The 18,882-nt window shown below is 45.3% G+C and overlaps 1 protein-coding gene across 1 annotated transcript; it reads right to left on the bottom strand.

Annotated features, from left to right (window-relative positions):
- Nucleotides 1–209: 209 nt before the first annotated feature.
- GNB5 (guanine nucleotide binding protein (G protein), beta 5) lies at nucleotides 210–17,537 on the bottom strand (the record flags this gene model as incomplete). Its single annotated transcript, XM_009701956.1, has 10 exons — nucleotides 210–1,438; nucleotides 1,773–1,939; nucleotides 2,934–3,030; nucleotides 5,608–5,656; nucleotides 5,778–5,869; nucleotides 9,033–9,176; nucleotides 13,056–13,188; nucleotides 14,698–14,774; nucleotides 15,554–15,595; nucleotides 17,330–17,537. Coding segments are annotated over 10 exons (1,021 nt in total), but the record flags the coding sequence as incomplete, so codon positions are not given.
- Between the last annotated feature and the right edge of the window lie 1,345 nt (nucleotides 17,538–18,882).

Below are 18,882 nucleotides of genomic sequence, written 5' to 3'. Positions count from 1 at the left end.
TATAAATGCAGATATCATTTCCTAATAGTTCTATAAGTAACTGTACCTCAGCTTTATCTGATTAAATCTTAATTCTACAGCATCAGCTCCGCATGAGGGTCATCCTGCCAATTTGTATTGCATTACCATGCTCACAGAGAGGACTGGGTGCTGCCAGCAATGTGGCCGGCTGGACTGCTTCCCTTGAACCCAGCGGCCCCTGCATTAGATGGGCTTGTGTGCTTTGGTGAGCACGGTATCAAACACTGGCAGGGCTGTGGCTCACAGCAGGTTTTCAACAACTCACTGTTTCTCGTTCTCAAGTCCGACTATGACAAAACTATATCCACGCCAGTGGGAGATTACTGTTAGAGTAAGGACTGTACAATTTGGTTTGTAAGGTTTGACCCCCATTTGCATGAACTTACACTGCTCTGACATTCCAGAAAGACCTTAAAATGGGCATATACTGCCTTAATACACATTTAAGCTACATTGCCCTGCCAAAGTGCTATGAACTGCTCAAAATGCAAATTAGAATCATGATCATAGAATGACTATGACTAACTTGGAAAAGATTTGACCATCAGTATAACAGTGCTTAGTGCTTAGCATGTAGTATCCCTTAGTGCTTTGCATGTAGTATTCCCTTAAGTAAAAGAAAATTCACTCACCAAGTGATACAATTAAAAATTTCTAAGAAACTACTGGTTAAGTATTACCTCATGATTACGTAAATCATGTTTATATCCCTCCTCTTTGCAGTTTATCGGTTTGTATATATTTAGATTCTTTATATTCAGGTAACAGAGATGAAATACCTATTTCTATCTAAAAAGACAGTAGGAAAAAACAGGGATTGAAAGGATTCCTTTTCTGTACAAAAAATACATTTTTATGACAACAGCCAGTACCTTCACAGTAGGTCCTTTGCTCCTCTACTTACTACCAAGGTTCAGTCATCCATAATGCCATTATAAAGTATCAGAATTGTTTTTCTTTCCACTTTTCAACACCAAAATTCAATGCACTACTATGGAATGTTTCCAGAGTCTTATGCTACATCCTGATAAAATCAGGGATTTTTTTTTTTTTTAACTTTAAAAAGGAACTCAATTCATGCAAATAAATACATAATGTGCACTGAAATATTCAATTCTGTAATACAGGTGACTTCAGAGAAAAGTCCCTTTATAATTATCTAAACTATTTCTAATAAAACAAGATAGTTTCAAAACAGAATTAAAAACATTTCATTTTACTACAAGTTGATGTTTGCTATGTGTTCAAGCAGATTACATTTTCTACCTAATTGTGTTAATCTGTGGATTCAGTGTCACTCTTTTCTAGTGTAGCAAATATTTGACTTTGAGAGGTGGCTTTTTTTATGCAGTTTTTGTAGTCCAGGGTTTCAGTCTTCGTTTGATTCTGCTTATGGGATCTCAGGTTAAGCCCAGATCTGCAGAGAGAGAGTTGAACAATCATTCATGACTATGACTATTCTATCAAACTTCTAATTAAAATTTGCCAAGGCAGTCAGATTAGTAGTACAAAGTATCAGCAGCAATGACATTATTTAACCCTTAAGTTCAAAATTTAACAGTTCTGCTAGCACTTTGTGGGGATTTTTTTAATTTGAATTTTCTGTTCATGTTTTACACTGTGTTTTTATATCCTCGTTAGTCCCTCTAGAGTCAATTTTCCTGTAATAACCCTTCCCCCTCGCTCCCTTTTTTTAAACAATCAAAGAAAGAAAGAAAGAAGCACCCAAAGTAGGTGCTCTCAGCACTTACTCGGAGAGTGTGGTCCCAGGAGCCTGAGCAGAATGCCGTCCCATCGGGAGAGACCCGTAAGGTGCTGACACGATTTTCATGTCCAAACAAGATGGATACACGGGACCCTTTCAGCACATCCCAGACATTTATGGTGTAATCATTATAGCCTGCAAACAGTAGGCGACCTACAAACAGAATGAGATTTTGCAAAGTGAGTTCTTAAGTAGGTAATACGTCTTGACTGCAGCAAGGGCCTTCTGCAGGACATTCAACCCCCAGTGAGCCACAACCCAGCATTGCCATGCCACCCTCTGCACACAGCGAGCCCTGACCACTGCTTCCCCCAGGCTAGCTGTGCTCCTGTTAGACCCCTGCTCCACTGCTGAGCTATCCATACTGAACCAATTAAAATTTACTAGTTAAAAATACAGTTAAAATGGAGTTAAATTATATAGAATCTGTTCAGTCATTAGAGATGGGGGATGACTCCAAATCACAACAGACTGAAGAGCACTTCCAGCTCAGACTTTATGCAAGAAGTTGAATACAAATGGTTGAACGATTAGTAGACAGTTTGGTAAGTGATTCATTGTCCCCAACGGGACAAGCTGTGGCACTTGTGACCATGACACAGGCAGAGGGCAATTCACCACCCACTCATCCCCAAGCAGGGTGACTGGAGGAGCTCTGCATTTGTGCTGGGGCAGAAGAAAGAACACTCAAGCTCATGTGTCCGGATCTGCAGTGAAAAATGGTAATGTCTTCACGCTCCTTTAGCATACTTCTCTGTCTATTAATCATTTATTATCCTTTTAAAAACTATTTATGTAAGCGTGCTTAATAGTCTAGTTACATTTTATGTTTCCTTTGAAATGTTTTTCGTCATTATTGTGAAATCCTAGCCCAGCTGTAGTTAATGGCAAAATATTTCCTGCCTACAGTAGGGCCAGGAAAATACTTTTCATTGCTAGAATGAAGCAATAGCCAGCTAGGTTATTTAAACAGTAATTACTTTTACAGAGGCAAAAAAAGGCTTCCATGCATTAAATGTTTCTTCTGGTACTTAGTATTACTTTTAATAACTTTTAATAACAAATGGTTCATCAAATTAAACTGGCAAAATCTTACAGTTCCCCTCAAATCCCAACACTAAGATAACCTCCAAAGTTCAGGTCTCACCACTGAGAGAGAAGTCCACACTGGATGCTCCAAAAATTATGCTCTCTTTGGAATAAATTGCTACTTCTCTGTCTGCACGAAGGTCATATAAACGACACTAGGATTAAAAAAAAACCAACACACACGCCTCAGTAAGGGCTGGAGTCAATGGCTACTATATTTCATTGAAAAAATGGGAATGGGAAGGACTGCAGCCTAACAGGCATCATGGTAAGTGGCTGCTTGGCTTCTTTCTTCTGCTATTTCTGCCCGCTGTAACTGGGACTCGTCTGGAGCCTAATAGGGACCTAAGCAACACAAGGCTGTTTTGTATAAATTGAGTGAAGAACTTGCTTTTCCAAACCACTTCTCTAAGCCTCCTGCCTGTCCTGCTATAAAGAGATTAGTTGTGGGCTTTGGACCATGGCTACCCACTGAAAGTGCCCCCACCCTCTTCCTTCCCCACTGTGGTTTCCTACATATTAGGGCACCCTGCTGCTGGGGAGGTGCATGGGGAGACAGTCTCTAAAGAGAACAGTTTAGCCACAGCTGGAGTCTGTGAGACAGAGGATTAAATCTCAAGTCGTCTTTGAGAACAGGGACCACATGGCACGGTGCTCAGACAGTCCCTTGGCACAGGGCAGCCTAGATGGTATTCCTTGCTCTGAATAAGACAGGATAGCAAACAGACCCTGCCCTTCTGAGAGGCCTCTCTGTCTGAAAAACCTACGTGAAAATAATTCAAGTGAAATAATACATTTTTATACAGATGTTTGGTTTTCATTTCACATGGAAAATACCCAATCACCTCTACAACCTGCACTTCCTGTTTTTATCATTTGCCAGCATACTTCGGCTTGTTTAACGTGGAAATAATGTATAGACAGACCAGACTTTATTGCCACACAGAAAGGCAGTCTGTTAGCCCTGAAATCAAAATGCACTTTTGAAACTATTTGAACTGAAAACCTTCCTCAGTAAGTTAAGTTTAAGCAAACACTGGCCAGATGGGTTTGCTAATACTAATGAAAAATGGCTGTTATTCAAGCCTGCACATGAAGGAGAGGCTGCTTCATTTGCAGGGCGGTGGGGAGCTGCCAGGTATGTGAAGTCCAGGTCTCCTAGTGCTCCACGCTGATGAATAATTCCATCAGACTGTCCTGACAGGGAGTCAGGGTCACCACAGGTGACAGCACTGCCATGTGAGCACGCTTTTATGATCTCCCTCCAGACAGTCAGGATTATCTGTTCCTCAAAATCCCTAAGTATATAAATCAGGTCAAGGATACCAGTCAGTGTATCAGTCTGTAACGCTGAAAACACCAACCGCTTCATTTAAAGAACGAAGTAGATGGAAACTACCAAAACCTCTGTCAAAAGTACAGAGACGGAATTTCCCATTCTCCTGCTCAAGTCAGGGGTGTCAGGAATAGGCAAGACAGAAAAACCCCATCAAATAATTAATAAGCACAGGAGCCCAAAGCCTGTGGTAGTGGGCATAAAAAGAGAGTGCTCTCATTGGAATTTAATGATGGACAATTTCTCCATCTCACTCCCTCAGCAACTCAAGTGCTCACAGTACTGCATCTGAATGTGCGGAGAGTCACAGGGCTCACCACAGAGCTAGAAGTATTAATTTATAATCGCAGCTTTCTCCAGAGCCTTAGAAGGTCTTCATGTCCAGTGAAGACAAAGGGAATGTTTCTATTGAGTTTAGCTAGTATTGGAGCAGACTCAAAACATGCTTTGAGGGCAGAGTAGAAAGAGCCTTCACCTTCAAGCAACTCTGCATGATGTTTGAATAAACAAGAGAAACGAGGTGTCAGGTGCCTCCCAAACATCTGTTCTCCAGTTACACTTAACTGCCAGCTCAGTCCCTGCAGGGCTGTGGTACAGGCAGAGCAGGGGTCCCCCACGGGGACCCACCAGCTTCAGTGACAGCCATCAGCACTGTGCATCACTCAGGGGCCTGAAGGCACCAGGAGGGCAAGTGGCATTTTGCATACAATGTGCTGACCAAAATTACCTGTCAATACACACTCTGCCCCTCCTAGCAGCTTGCTGGTAGATAAGTAAGATCTAGTAAGAGCTATTGTATCATCTAGGATGACCTGGATGCAGTGACTCATGGCAATGAAGAGCATTCGTTGGCAGTGAGTCAGGCTGACAGGGAGGAGATATATGTGGCCAAGGCCACCCTGGGGCTGCGCCCTCGGGGTGCACAGGGCTGCGGAGGCCAGTTGACTGGGTCTGCCCAGCTCCACGCTGAGCCCATGGCCCCTCTGCTTGCCGGGATGTGCCCGCTCATGTGCAGGCTCCCTTCATGCCCTTGCGCTGTGCTGCTCCTTCTGACGCAAGCTGCAGCATTTCATCTGGTTCCTCCCACACTGTGACCAAGAACTATATTAAGCTAAATCTCTTCCAGTAAGAAAAGTCATTTTGATCACGAAACTTCAAAACACAGAAAATCTGAAATGAGTATTTGGACAGTACATCATGTAGAAAAGTTTGCAGTGGTGACCTACAAAGTGTTACGAGATTTTCCCTATAGTATTATATATAGTATTTATCTATATTATATTATAGCATTATTATTTCTGCAACTTTGGTGTCACAGGTGTGATCTAGTCTTTTAGGAAAATCTGACTTGGGAAGTAACAGAACTTCCCTAAATTAGGTTGCTGAATTAACATACCGTGGCATCATCTGAACCAGAGGCAAAAGCATCTCCACTTGGATAATATCTGTGCATGAGTAAAAAAAGACCAGAACACATTACATTACTTGGATGAGGTCAGACTTCAAAAATAGAACCAGCGCATTGCTCAACATCGCAAATATGTCCTCTCCCAGAAACATACTGACCTGACACTGTTGATATCTGAATCGTGGGTTTCAAATGACTGGATGCACTGACCAGACCGCATATCCCAAACCATGGCTTTCTTGTCACATCCCTAAGAAGACAAAACAAATTCACTACAGTTGTGTAAATGGTGACATTCACCCCTCACGTGCCTGATACACTTGATCAGGCCCAGATACGTTCAAAGGCTCTGGACATCACAGCTCTGAGGGGGTTTAACCAGCAAAGCAGCCCCAGAACTGGCTGTACTGGTAATTCCCAGCCTGCTGCAGCTGCAGGTAGCAGCAGAGTACGTCACGCAAGCTGGAGCCTCAGCGGAGGCGCAGACCAGCACAGGCGAAGTGTTGCCATGCAGCATGGTGGGGTGCAGACAGGTCGGGGGGGGTTGTGCAGGCAGTCCCATGCTGACCAGCACTCACAGCCCTGCGCTGCATGGGCTGCTGCCATACCTGTGTCTGCAGTCCCACCATGCCACAGAGCTGCATAACTGACTCGTTCCCTTACCACTTAACATGCCCCATATAAAAAATTAATACCCAGCATTTAAAGTTTTATAACTAATTCTCTTCATACACTGAAATAGAAAATGAACTAAGTGCATCCGGAGGGTCTCTTGCCCATCTTCCTACCAGAGTTAACCCCTGCTGTAGCTCTGCACCCATGTGCTCAATGGTGTGGTTGGGATGAGAAAAGAAGCATAACAGCATTTCACCTTATTGTCAAGCTCTAACCTGCCCTTCCAAGCTGTGCTTTGAAAAGATCGTTTAACACTTGGTGCTTGCTGCGAGGTGCTCAGCACCCTGAATACTTTGGGCAAGGGGTTCAGTCCATGTAGTCTGCAACATCCTCAGGGCAGGAACCATCTCACACCCGTAGGGCCACGGTGTCAGCTGTGATGTCTCGATGCTGTCACAATTGAAGTGACAGGAAAAAGAACATGGATTTTTCTTTTAAGAGTGATGGGAGATTTTAATAAATATGACCTTGCTGAGGGGCAGGCGTAGGTAGGCTCAGTTCTGGGCGGCTTGGCCTCACTGAGGCTGCATGGGAAGCACAGGGCAGGCTTCTGCTGAGCTACTGCGTCCTGCTCAGACCGTGCCACACATGTTATTTATTTTTAAGCAAATATGATTGCTAATTAAATTAAACAGTCTTTTCACAATTCACATCCTTCTCTCCTTTTTTTAATTCTCTTGTTAAAATGAAATCCCAATTTTTTTACTAATGATGTCATTATTTAAAAGAGGTAATGTTCCTTTGTACTAGCTTGTGGTTTCTGCACAAGGGAAACCAAACAGGATAGAGAACATTTTGGACTCAGCATATTTCCCTCTCAAGCCCCACCACAGCCCAAGCCCAGCCCTTTGTATTGCTTCCATGTGCACTCTTCTTACTGATCTCTCTGGGAGTTTGGGGGCAAGACCAATCTGACAAACTGGTGCTTTGACTCTTAAGGTTTTGAAGGAAAAACCAGCAAACACCTGTGGAGAGATGGCCCCCCTGAGTGCTATCCAACTCACCCTGAGGAGCAGCACTCAGAGGGCAGCGAGCACAACAGCACGGAACACAGCCCTGAGCTCACCCAGCAGGGCTGCGATTTTCAGTTAAGTCATTAAATGTAACAGCACCCAGACAACACGTTGATGTACTGCCATTGCTTATTCCAGCTCAAGGTTACTGTATTACATAGGCATGATATACAGGGAGTCTCTCTATGCCACCGTACCTTCAGGTTGCACCATTTCGGCTATACCTGCATTGACACGATATAAGGTAGATCTTCACTGAAGTGGTATTTTGCATGTGACGAATTGGGCGCCTGTAAGCATGGACGTGACCAAGCTGCTACATTGACACAAGTATGACATATTCTCTTAGCAGCACCATAGCTGCTTGTGATTCTTTGCCCTATAATAAGCTGAGCTGTTCCCAAGGAGAATGAATCTATCCTTTCTGGGAAGCAAGCTTGGTGACAGGAAAGCCTGGGAGGAGTAATGCACTCAGATGGAATTAGCTTTCAGTCACGCTTCAGAGCAGCTGTGCTAGCAGCAGGCAAATTGGGCCAGTATGCTGGGCTCTGGTCCTCATGGGCCAGCCAAATTTGATAAAAGAGCCATAACAGAAGAGGTCCAGGTTTATTGCGTAGGGATGGGACCATGTCTCCAAGAAAAACAAGAGGAATCCCCTAATCCATCATCAGCACCCTCTGGCACAAGGGCCACTTCCATCAGCAAGCACAGGACCAGCCCTGGGCCAGCACCAGCAGGGCTCAGAAACCAGGTACCTTCAGCAAAGTTACTGGTAGCAACCTGCCTCCAGTAAGAGAGATCATCTCTCAGCTCCTGCCAGCTCTCACCTGCACACTCAATTTCAGATGCGGGAAAGACCAGGACCACCTTGAAAAGGAGCTGAGCCTCATCTCACTCACCTTTATGCCTTGCCTGCCTCACTGCCAGGCTGCATGCCAATGGCTCAGCTGCCTGGGGACAGGGATCCCTCAGCAGCAGGACAAGATTTGGAAGATGCCCTGGATACTTTCCCAAACCAGTCCTGCAGCCCCAGTGAGGTTTGTGTGTTCCCCTGGGCCAGAACAGGGAGCGGGCAGTGTTCAACTGACGAAGGGGCTTTAAATGCCTCTGGTACCGCTGGAAGGCACAGGGGACTAAGCAACAGCTGAAGATGTGGCCACACCTCATCTCCCTGCTCCAACTTGTATGAGAGTTTAGCCAGTGTTGAAGCTACCCCTTGGCTTCTGGGCACCGGTTGAGGCACACAGTGGCACGCACGTTATTTGCAGCCCCGCTTCAACGCCCTGAGCAGCCGCCTGGCACACCCCATCCGGCTCCAGAGAGCTGGGCACGAGAAAGGAGCCAAATGCGAGGAGTCGTCTGCAGTGCTAGGCTCCTGACCACAGGGGCTCACACCTCCACTACGATACAAGCCCACTGCTCTAACTCTGAGCCTTTCCTTTCCTGGGAGAGGCGTTGTTTTGGTCTCAGGCTGGATTGCTTTGGTGTGGGGTGGAATTTGCTAAGTAAGCAGAACTGCAGTCAGACTGGCTGGGTGGGTTTGACCCCACAGTCAGGGGTTTAATTTGCTCCAGCTTAGAAAATGTGCTTGCAATGAGTGGATTGTACTAGGGTTTCCAAGAGATACTCCAGCACTCTATCAAAAACATCACGAGCCTCCTGCTTTGCTGCCTTTTCCCTTCCACATTCCTTAATTTTATATTATGATAGGAAGCTCCTGCTTACCCCAGAGACAAATGTATTTCCCGTTTCAGAAGGGGCCAGGTCCAGGCACAGGACATCAGCTCCATGACCATGGAAACTTTGTAGAAGCTGACCACTCTCAACATCCCACAGAGCACAAGTTCCATCTCCACTTGCTGTCAGGATCTACAGGATGTGGCAAGAAGAGTCACAATACAAAAATCAGCAGATGATCTTCAAGTTCACAAAGAAACAACTGACATCCTACACATACACCAAGGAAAGCTTTAATTGAATGAAATATTATGCAATACAACAAAGCCATAAAAACAATGTGAATCTAAGCACAATTTAAGTTTTTTTATTTTTAAGGAAAGAAGTCAGAGTGGAAAGGAGCGCTGTATTGGCACAGCTATACCTAAAGAGTGTTTCAGTAATGGTCAGTTTTGTGCCATGGGGTTTGGAGAACCGATGGCAGTAAGGACCTACTGGCATTTCCATATCCTCCAAAAAGGAGGTAGAACCAGACTGGTCTTCCTGTTTGCCCTTGTATTTAACCCTATCCATATTTAGGCCCCTGGAATTCAACCCCAGTAAAGAGAACTGTTGGGGTTAAGTATACCTGTTTAACTCTAAATTTTTTTTTCTGCTTGAAATAGCCAGGTTAAACCCAATTAATTCGGCTTAAGACACAGATTTTCTGAAAGGGAAGAAAGCCTGTCTAGACAGTTGTTTGATAAGTCCATCACTTCTCACTTGTCCAAAACCATTTGTGTGTGAAAGGGCTTGAACATACACTGACCGAACATAGCTCACAGCTTCTCTCATCTGCTGCAGTGCTTGTAGAAAGCACATGTGATCAGTGCTTGTTATTGTGGCTAAATCCTGATGATGCTCAATTGTTCAAAATTTCCCCTTGGCACCCGAAGCTGTTATGCAATCACAAATTCTGTAGGTTGAAAGGGTCCCTGTGCACTGGCGTGGAAGGAGGCCAAGGGTGAACTTACGAGGGCTCTCAGTCTTGTACACAGGTTTTTCTCATGGTTGGTAAGGAAACTCAAGAGATCCCAGTGGGTCGTTAGAAGTTAAAAAGCAAATACTCTTCAAGAAGAAAATGATCACACAATCATGAAACCATTCACAGAGTTGCATAAAGGTTAAACACTGAACATATTTGACAGATACTCCAAAAACTCCTCCCATAAACAGAGGTCTGCAAAGCTGCAGAACAGACTGTTCTGAAGTCTGCAGTAGAGAGACGCTAATACTCCGAGATGATAATAGCAGAAGAAAGTCCAGACTTGTCTTTCTGGCCAGCTTTTGAGCCTAGATCAATGAACTTCTCTGTTCTGAGGAATATTTGTACTTGGCTGAGGAATGAAGACTTTCAGCTCTGAGGATTTGCTCTTGTAAGACTGTGCAAGAAAGATAGGAGGGGAACAGGAGTAGCTAAAGGTGCAAGGGAAGGGTCCGTTGGCAACCCAGAGCTCCAGCTAATCCTTAAAGAGAAATGTCATGGACTCAACTTCAGGGTATTGCTATTGAAAACCAAACAAAAAAACCTCCAAAAATCCAAAACCAGAAGAGAATTCATAATCTTTGCTACTAGACTCAGGCTTGCTGCACGAGGGGCTCCGGCAGCGCTGGATGGGGATCCTTGCCTGGTGTCCGGCAGCAAGAGGCAGCGCTGGCACAGAGCAGAGGACAGCGGGGACACAGCCCCTGCTCACCAGGAGCACGCACACGGGGGCTGGGAGCAGCGGCAAGGGCCGAGGGGCCACCCTCACCTCTGCCGCCTCCACCATTGCCACAGGCTTCATCCTGCTTCTCAGCCCTACCGCACCGGGAGTGTGGCTGCCTGCCCTATGCAAAACACTTGAGATCCCAATTAACTCTTGCTATTAATACACATGGAGCATTGTCACGTGGGGAGCATTAGCACACCGCAGAGCTGCAGATACCTAATTTAGGAAGCGAGGCTCCCTGGCTCCCTGCATACTGACGTGGGGGAGGCTGTCTCTGGCAAGACTGATTTGGGGCACCGAGAACAAGGTGCGTGGGTCACCCAGCCCTGCAGCTCAGCACTTGTCTTGGCTCAGGTGGGAACACGATGAGGAGCAAGGATGGGAACCCCTCTTTCAGCACCCACACAGCCTGAGAGTGGCTTTAATCAGTGATGAATCACCTCCAGATCTCCTCTCTTTCCATTGAAGTGGCAGATGCCCGTGGGCACAGGAACTCCTAAACTCCTACCCTGTCTTTCATTCCTCTGAGGGAAAACCGAGCTGTAGTTGAAGAGAGCAGCCAAGGCAGAGCAGCAGCATTCACAGCACCTAGCAGTGGGTGCTGCGGGGGCACTGGGCTGGGGGACAGCTCCGCCACACCCTTGGGCTGCTCCAGGACAGGTACCACATCCCTCTGTGACACAAGCTGGGAGAGCAGAGCTGCTCCGCACACAGCTGGGACAGCTCCTGCACAGTGTGCTTGTTCCACTGTGCACCCTCAGAGTTACTGAATAATTTTAATTCTGAGGCTCTTACATAAAAGGAAAAAGATACAAAATCTGGGCCTCTCTAGGATCCCCTATGTAACAGTGTCCCTAATAGAAGCTTGGCCAACATACTTGTTTGTATTTGTTTCACTAATAACATGCAGTGCTATAAATTATCACTTATAAGCCCATCAATCACAAGAAAATTTCTTTTTAAAGTCTTCGGAAAAATCTCTGAATCACTGAATATAAGGCATTTAAATCCACTGTGGTATTATTTAACAATAGTAATACATGATCTTCAATATCAACACAGTTTGCAATATTTAATATGGAGAAAAAAGACCGAACTTTTCTTTCTTTTTTTTTTATTATGAAACCCTCCCCCTATTTTTCCTTTCATAGGATTTAATCACGATGTATGTAGGTATGGACAAGAAAAGAGAATACTGGTTTTCTGTCTCATCAAAAACATTCCACTTGGACTGCTCTAATTACATAGAGCTCCTGCACAGTAAGGTCAGGGCTATGCAAGCCTGAGCGCTGGGTACCTGCACCACTTGTTTCCATGGCAATGGACTTAAATTAGCACCTTGGAGTCACTGCAGAAACCATAGAATGACAAACAACAACAAACTCTTGGGCATTTCATGTCCTGAAATAGAAGCAATGAAAGCTGATATTTCATTCAGAAGAGCTCCAAATATCTGGAAGAAGGGGACAAGGCATTCCCTTTCCAGCAGCTCTGCTGACACAGAGAGCAATGCAAATGCTCCCTTCTGCCACTCATTTTGCTGCAGAGCAATTAAATTAAAAAACCAGAGAGGACAAGGGGATTATTCTGGCTCCTTTCATAATCTTTCGTGTTCCTGGAAAAAAAAGATCTTTGAGATATTCATTACAGAGGAAGGGTAGCCTGCTCTCAGAAGATCTGCATTTAGTTCCTGGCTTTGCCATCGTCTCCCACTGTGGGTCTCTGTGCTCCAACCCCCCAACTGCGAGATGGGGATAGCATCACTCCTTTCCCTCGAGGGAACACACCACTGCACGTACGGACAACAGGGCTGGCCCTGTGGGGCCATCCTCAAGCTCGAATATCTCACTTGCTACAAAGAAAAAATACTAAGAATGAAAGCAAAAGCAAAGCTGGCTGGACGTCCAGGACAAAGCAGGCAAACAACACAGTCTCCATCAGCTGGCACAGCACATACCCAACCCAGTCCTAGCTGCACTTGGTTTTTAATGTTTTGTATTAGTTTGAGCTCCTAAAAGCACAAGCCGGAACAGACCCAGTGAGCAAAGAACACACAGGTACCAGCGAGCTCCCTCTGCAGAAGTGACAGGCCTTTGCAGGGTGCAGGCATGACAGCCAGATAGGCTGTGACAAGGATTTCCTTACAGCAGTTTTTGCAGCACCTTCATTGCCCCCAGCAAGGGTTTTCCAGCAGCCCCTGCATGGGGCAGGACATGGCTCTGGGTGCCCCAGGTGCAAGGAAGGTTACTTGCACCACGTACCAGTGCAGCTTATGTTAGGCATTGCTGGACGGTGAGCAGTGGGTAGGGAATGCATTTACCTGCATGTCTGAGTTAGTGAAGCTGCAGGCAGACAAGTAGTTTGTGTGCATTGCAACTGATTTCTTCTTTGCAGCCATATTTTCATTTTTGTCAAATGTCAGAGGGTACACAGAACACTTGTTGTCCAGGCCACTAAAGAGAGTAATAACAGCAATAACAGAGAGAGGAGAATTGGTTAAAACTGCAACGACAAAAGGTGAGCGGTGATAAGAAGGAAACCACCTGTCAGCGCTGTGCTGCCAAAGGCTTACAAGTACCAACTTCCCTGTATTGTGCTGTCCGGGATCTCCCTGTGCAGGGAAGCCCCAGCTGCCTCACCAGTCTGGCCACTTTACAGAACCCGAACAGCTGCGCCTCAGTATTTTTTACCCTCATTGAGTTTATAAATGGCACTGAATGAAACCTCACGAAAGTATAAACTGGGAGGTGACATAGCAACCACCTCAGGGTTAACATTTCACATACAGCCAAACTGCCATTTTTCTGTCGACATCCATCATTGTGAGGATCAGTACTTAAGCATCATTATTTATCTACCTCAATAAATTTGACCTAACTCCTATGGAAGAGACAGGATAGCAAGTAGTGGGTGTGAAGACAGGACTTTCAGAAGAATTTGGAAAAAAGGCAACAGAAGCACTGACCTCTGTAGCTGGTGTGTTCCTCCTGGACAGTTGCACCAGTTAAGCTGTGTCTCCCAGGCTAGACATGGGACTCTTTTCTAAAGGGTCTGACTTGTGTCTGACCCTTTTCTAGAGCTGTGGTAGATCAGCCCTGCCCTGGTCTCTGGGATCCCGGTACACCACCAGGTGCTGGTTCTGTGCCTTGTATTACGTGCACAGGACTTAACTGACAACACAACAGAAATATTCAATTAGGTAGTGCAATGCATATATCCCCTCCCTGTCTCTGTCACAAGTGTGAAGACAGAGCTTTCTTGCCATTCTTCGGGTTTTAGTCAAAAACATAGTTTCTGGACTCTCCACACACATTCATGGAGTCTGCCTGTCTGTCTCAGTCTGCTGCTTTCTAGATTTGCAAGACTCCCTTTGTTCCTTTCCCTCTCGCCAAGCTTGCTTTTCTGTCTGATTTACTCAGGCCTTTTTTAAAAGATGTTTTGCCAACATCTCATCTCTTTGTTTTCTCCCCTGTATAAACTCAATTTTTTCAAACCCAAGCCCTCAGAAAACTTGGAGAAGATTATCAAGGATGGGGTTACTTCTCCCCACACCATCTTGGCAAGATTTATTCACGTGGTGGTAATCATTAATGAATAACCTTCTCTACGTCGTAGGAGCGCAAAGTAAGAACAGAGTTAAAACCTCTCTCCCTTCGAAGACATATCCAACTCACATAACCAAACTGAAAAAGGGAAGTTGCATGCATGCAGAATTCCTAACCCATGATATAAACACTGAGAGAGGATTATTTTCCATGCTTACACAACAAATGTTATTGCACTGAAGTCAGTGGAGATAATGTGTACGAGCCATTATGAGAATAGAATCAGAGGCACTGAATGTAGTCCTTCCACCCACAATCAAGGCACGCAAACTTCTAGCTGTCAGCATCTGAAGGCACCGGGACACCACTACAAATCAAGTTTCTCTGTGTAAGCAGCTGTGGAAACTGGGAACTTACCCACAAGCAATGGCACATCCAGATGGGGCATATGCACACGCCATCACCCAGGTACACGGCATTGTCACTGCATGTTCCTGAAACACAGCATGTCTTTAAACTGGGATGTCACTGTTTCTCTAACTGGTACAAGGAAAACAGTGTGGAGCAGTAAGCTCAGTATTTCTGTGGGACATTCTTAGGGTCAGTGAAAAGTACAGGTGTTTCCCTCATCCATAACTCATATGTAAGGCTGGGACAACCCCTACTGCAGAACCCAGCAGAGCAGCAGGAGAATGGCTTGTCCCTGCCTGACGCTTTCGACCTTATTCATGAGCCTCAAACTGATCACAGAGCATGTTTTATTTGGGTTATTCAGTGCTGTAAAAGGTCCCCACTGCTGCATGTGTAAAAGCGAGTTACAAACATGCTGTTATTTTCTCAGCTATGTGGAGCAGGGTGCTGCAAGGCAGCCCTGGCAGGGTTTGGAGGAGCAGCAGCACCCTTTCACAGTGAACACTGCGGCTGAAGGATCCTGGGTGATCACACATGGCACCTGGTACAGGGGTTGCCCAGGGAGGGCCTCTGTTTTGCTGGCTGGGCTTTGCCCCTAGCTGGGAGCCCACCCTGTCAGCAAAGAGGCTGGATCAGAACCTCCCGCTGGAGACCACAACAAACCCCAGTGCTCTGACAGGGCCTTTGCTCAGAGACAGGTCAAGAGAGGTGGTTCGCCCTGGGCCCCTTGGTTTGAGGTTTGCACATCACCCCAGCATCCCGGTCCCTCCTGTGACACCTGTGAGCCCTTCAGCCCTCCATCTTATCCCACCGTCATTTGCCCTGTGCACAGAAATCTGACTTTTGCTGAAGTTTCACTCACCTTGTTGGTAGTGAAGGAATCCCACACGATCACTTTCCCATCCTAAATGAAAACACAGAAACAGAGAAAGAAATTGAAGCCTTCCATAGACAAGGCTGTCAGACTACCTCCCAGATTTGGGGAAAACTGTGCTGCTTATTTCCATCCCCCAATCTGTTATGTTGTGAAACTTTTGTCTCCATTTTAACAACAGCACAATGGTCACAGTGAAGCACCCAGGAGACACTCTTCAGTAGTGCCAGTTATGTCTTTGACCGGAAGAAAGGCATATCTCCTCCTCACTGGCATGACTGATGTTGGCTTAAAAGACTGATTTATTTTTTCATTTTTTTCCCTTCCCTTCCCTTCCCTTTTAGCAGGTTTATGAGAACTCCTCTCACTTGCAGCACACGCCATGGACAGGACCATCTCCTCAGGTAACTGACACTAGCAAGCCCTCACTGTCCTCTTTTCAGCCACGATCTGTTTCTCCCAGCCTGTAATTACCACCTGCAAAGCCAGTCACCTCTTCCAAGTGATATCTGTCAGTGGCTCAGTACGGGGCCTTACAAATACAAGAGGTGACCTGTATTACAAATCACTTGCCAAGCTGGCAGCACTCATGGGGACTATTTATGGACATTGCACTGTTTATTCATCTTCACTTTCCTGTCTTCTCCTGGTTTTCCCTTTACTTCTCACTACACTTACTTAACCTTCAATTATCCATTGATACAACCTGCTAAATGGCCATCGTAAGAATCCTCCACAAAAAGCAACACAATCACTTTGTGTATGCCAGCTACTCTCATGCCAGCTACTTTGCCTTATGCACATAATATTGTTATCTTCTCCGTATCATGAAAGCAAAATGTTTATTACTGAGCAACAATTGTTGCCGTACCTGGACTCACTACAGTTCTTAAAACAGAGTAAAAAATGCAAAAATGCATTACAACTTGCCTGTTCAGCTTTCTAATCTACACACTGACATTTTAACCACTTTAAAAAACATGGCATTAATTATTTAAAATTATTCTCTTTGCTGAGATCACCATGAATAGTAAAAACTCACAGTAACTGAAGGTGGCTTGCAATGCAGATTGCCTATTTTTATCCCTCAAGTGAGACCCCTGACAGATTTCATATAGGTCAATGAACAGCTGTGAGATGCTACAAGCTCACTTACTGCCATACTGGGCTCAGGACGAACCAGGGGATCTAGAAAGTAATTATCTCATTACCTCCTCCAGCTCATGAGACTGGTCTTGAGCAGGTGTTAGGACTGTTTCTCAAAATGCCCAAGTAAATGCAGTAATTCTGGCAGGATGTTTGAGGCTTTCAAGGTCGCACCTGTCATACAGACTGCAGAAGAAATTTCTGTGCGCAGAAAGTTCTAAAAGAATCAAGATTTCGTCCCTTCCCTTTTCCTGATTATTTTCTCTGAACACATAAACTGAAATTGTTACTAAATATTTTATCTGTAAAGAACAAGGAAATAAAAGTGGCCTCAGATGAGTTCTCTCTATTTTCTACTGTAGTAGGGAATATGGGGAAAATCTGTATATGACTGGACAAGAAAAATTTAGGGTATTAGCTACAACAGGTGTAGTGATGATCAGAAGCTTGGATTTATGCTCTCTGAACAAATACATTGCCAATGAACTGCTTTAAGGGCATCTTGAAAACATTTACACTATATGCAGGTATCAGCTGCAAAGAGTGGTACACAGCACAGACAAAAAATTTGTATAGCGCCCAACAGTAGCTTTGAAAAACATCTGCCCAACAGCATACCTGGGAAGAGCTCACAATTCTTCTCTTGTCTTTGCACCAGTCCATACAGAGAACTTTATTTCCGTGGCCCTTCAGGGTCCTCCTGGTCTTCATCACAAACTGGCCCAGTGCCTCCACACGCTCTGCCACCTGATGAACTGCAAACAGTGGACGGTTAGAGAGCCCTGCATCAAAGCTCTGCCCTGGCAAATCTCTATGAATAATATCACTTGGAGGAATTAATCCATGAGGTCTGAGTCTATGGCGCAAGCCAATGAACCCTGCTTCAGAGCTGGCAGGTGTTAAAACCAAGGTGGGTGGTGTATGAACATACTCCCCAGATAAAGATAAGGATGAACTCACTCAGGGCTTGAGTTGCAGGGATGTAGCAACTGAAGCACTTGCAAACCATCATATCCAAGTATAACTGGAAAATATTTTACCTCCTGGCCCCCTCTTATTGGGAAATCCTCAATCTGACCGAGGCTTGAAAGTGCACAGACAGCCTCCAGCCTAATACCTGGCTCAAGGTACTCAGCAGAAGTGCAGACCACTACTGGGTCTTGGAGGAAATATCATAAAAAAGAAGGAGGTAAGCATCAAATCTCCACAATTTCAATGGTAAAACACTTGTCCTGCATGTTAGACTTGCAGCTGCAGTCGGCTTTTGGCACCGCAGCGGAGGTGCAGTGTGATACAGGTACTAGCTGCTGGTGCTGGCGACTTCTCTGCTGTGCCATCCCTTCTGGTGGCCAGGGGAGCACTGAGGGCCAGGACACAGCTCTGAGTGACCAGGGGAGCTTGACACTTGCTGTAAGTGTGCTACCCAACTTCTCAACAGTGTACATGGACATCGAGGACTTCACAGGTGGGTCAGCTTTTTCTTTTATGGGAAAGAGAAACAAAGAGGGCAGGCAGGCAACTTTCCTGAGCAGCATCCTCCGGTGGAGAAATAAGTTCTGTCATACCTCATTTAATAGCACAACTTTCAGCTGATATTCTTAAAAACCCAACAAATTGACATTTCCAATTGTGCAAACTCATTTTGACATAAAATTCATCCTGCTGCAGCTGACTGTCCTGGTTTCAGCTGGGATAGAATTAATTTTTTCCCTAGTAGCAGGTACAGTGCTGTGTTTTTTTGGATTTAGTACGAGAACAATGTTGATAACACACTGATGTTTTAGCTGTTGCTAAGTAGCACTTGCTCTAAGTCAAGGACTTTCCAGTTTCCCATGCTCTGCCAGCGAGGAGGTGCACAAGCTGGGAGGGAGCACAGCCAGGAGAGCTGACCCAACCTAGCCAAAGGGATATTCCATACCGCAGAATGTCATGCCCAGTATGTAAACTGGGGGGAGTTGGCCGGGGGGCTGAGCGCTGCTCAGGGCTGGGCTGGGCATTGGTCACCAGGTGGTGAGCAATTACATTGTGTATCACTTGTTTTCCTTGGGTTTTATTCCCCTCCCTCTCCTGGTTATCTCCCTTTTCATTACAATTATTATTATTAGAATATTTTATTTCAATTATTAAACTGTTCTTAACTCATGGGTTTTACCTTTTTTCCGATTCTCCTC

Source organism: Cariama cristata, unplaced genomic scaffold (assembly GCF_000690535.1).
Source record: "Cariama cristata isolate BGI_N322 unplaced genomic scaffold, ASM69053v1 scaffold7216, whole genome shotgun sequence".
Classification (NCBI taxonomy): Eukaryota; Metazoa; Chordata; class Aves; order Cariamiformes; family Cariamidae; genus Cariama; species Cariama cristata.
Note: the sequence above shows the minus strand (reverse complement) of the source record. Positions and strands in the feature narration are given on the sequence as shown.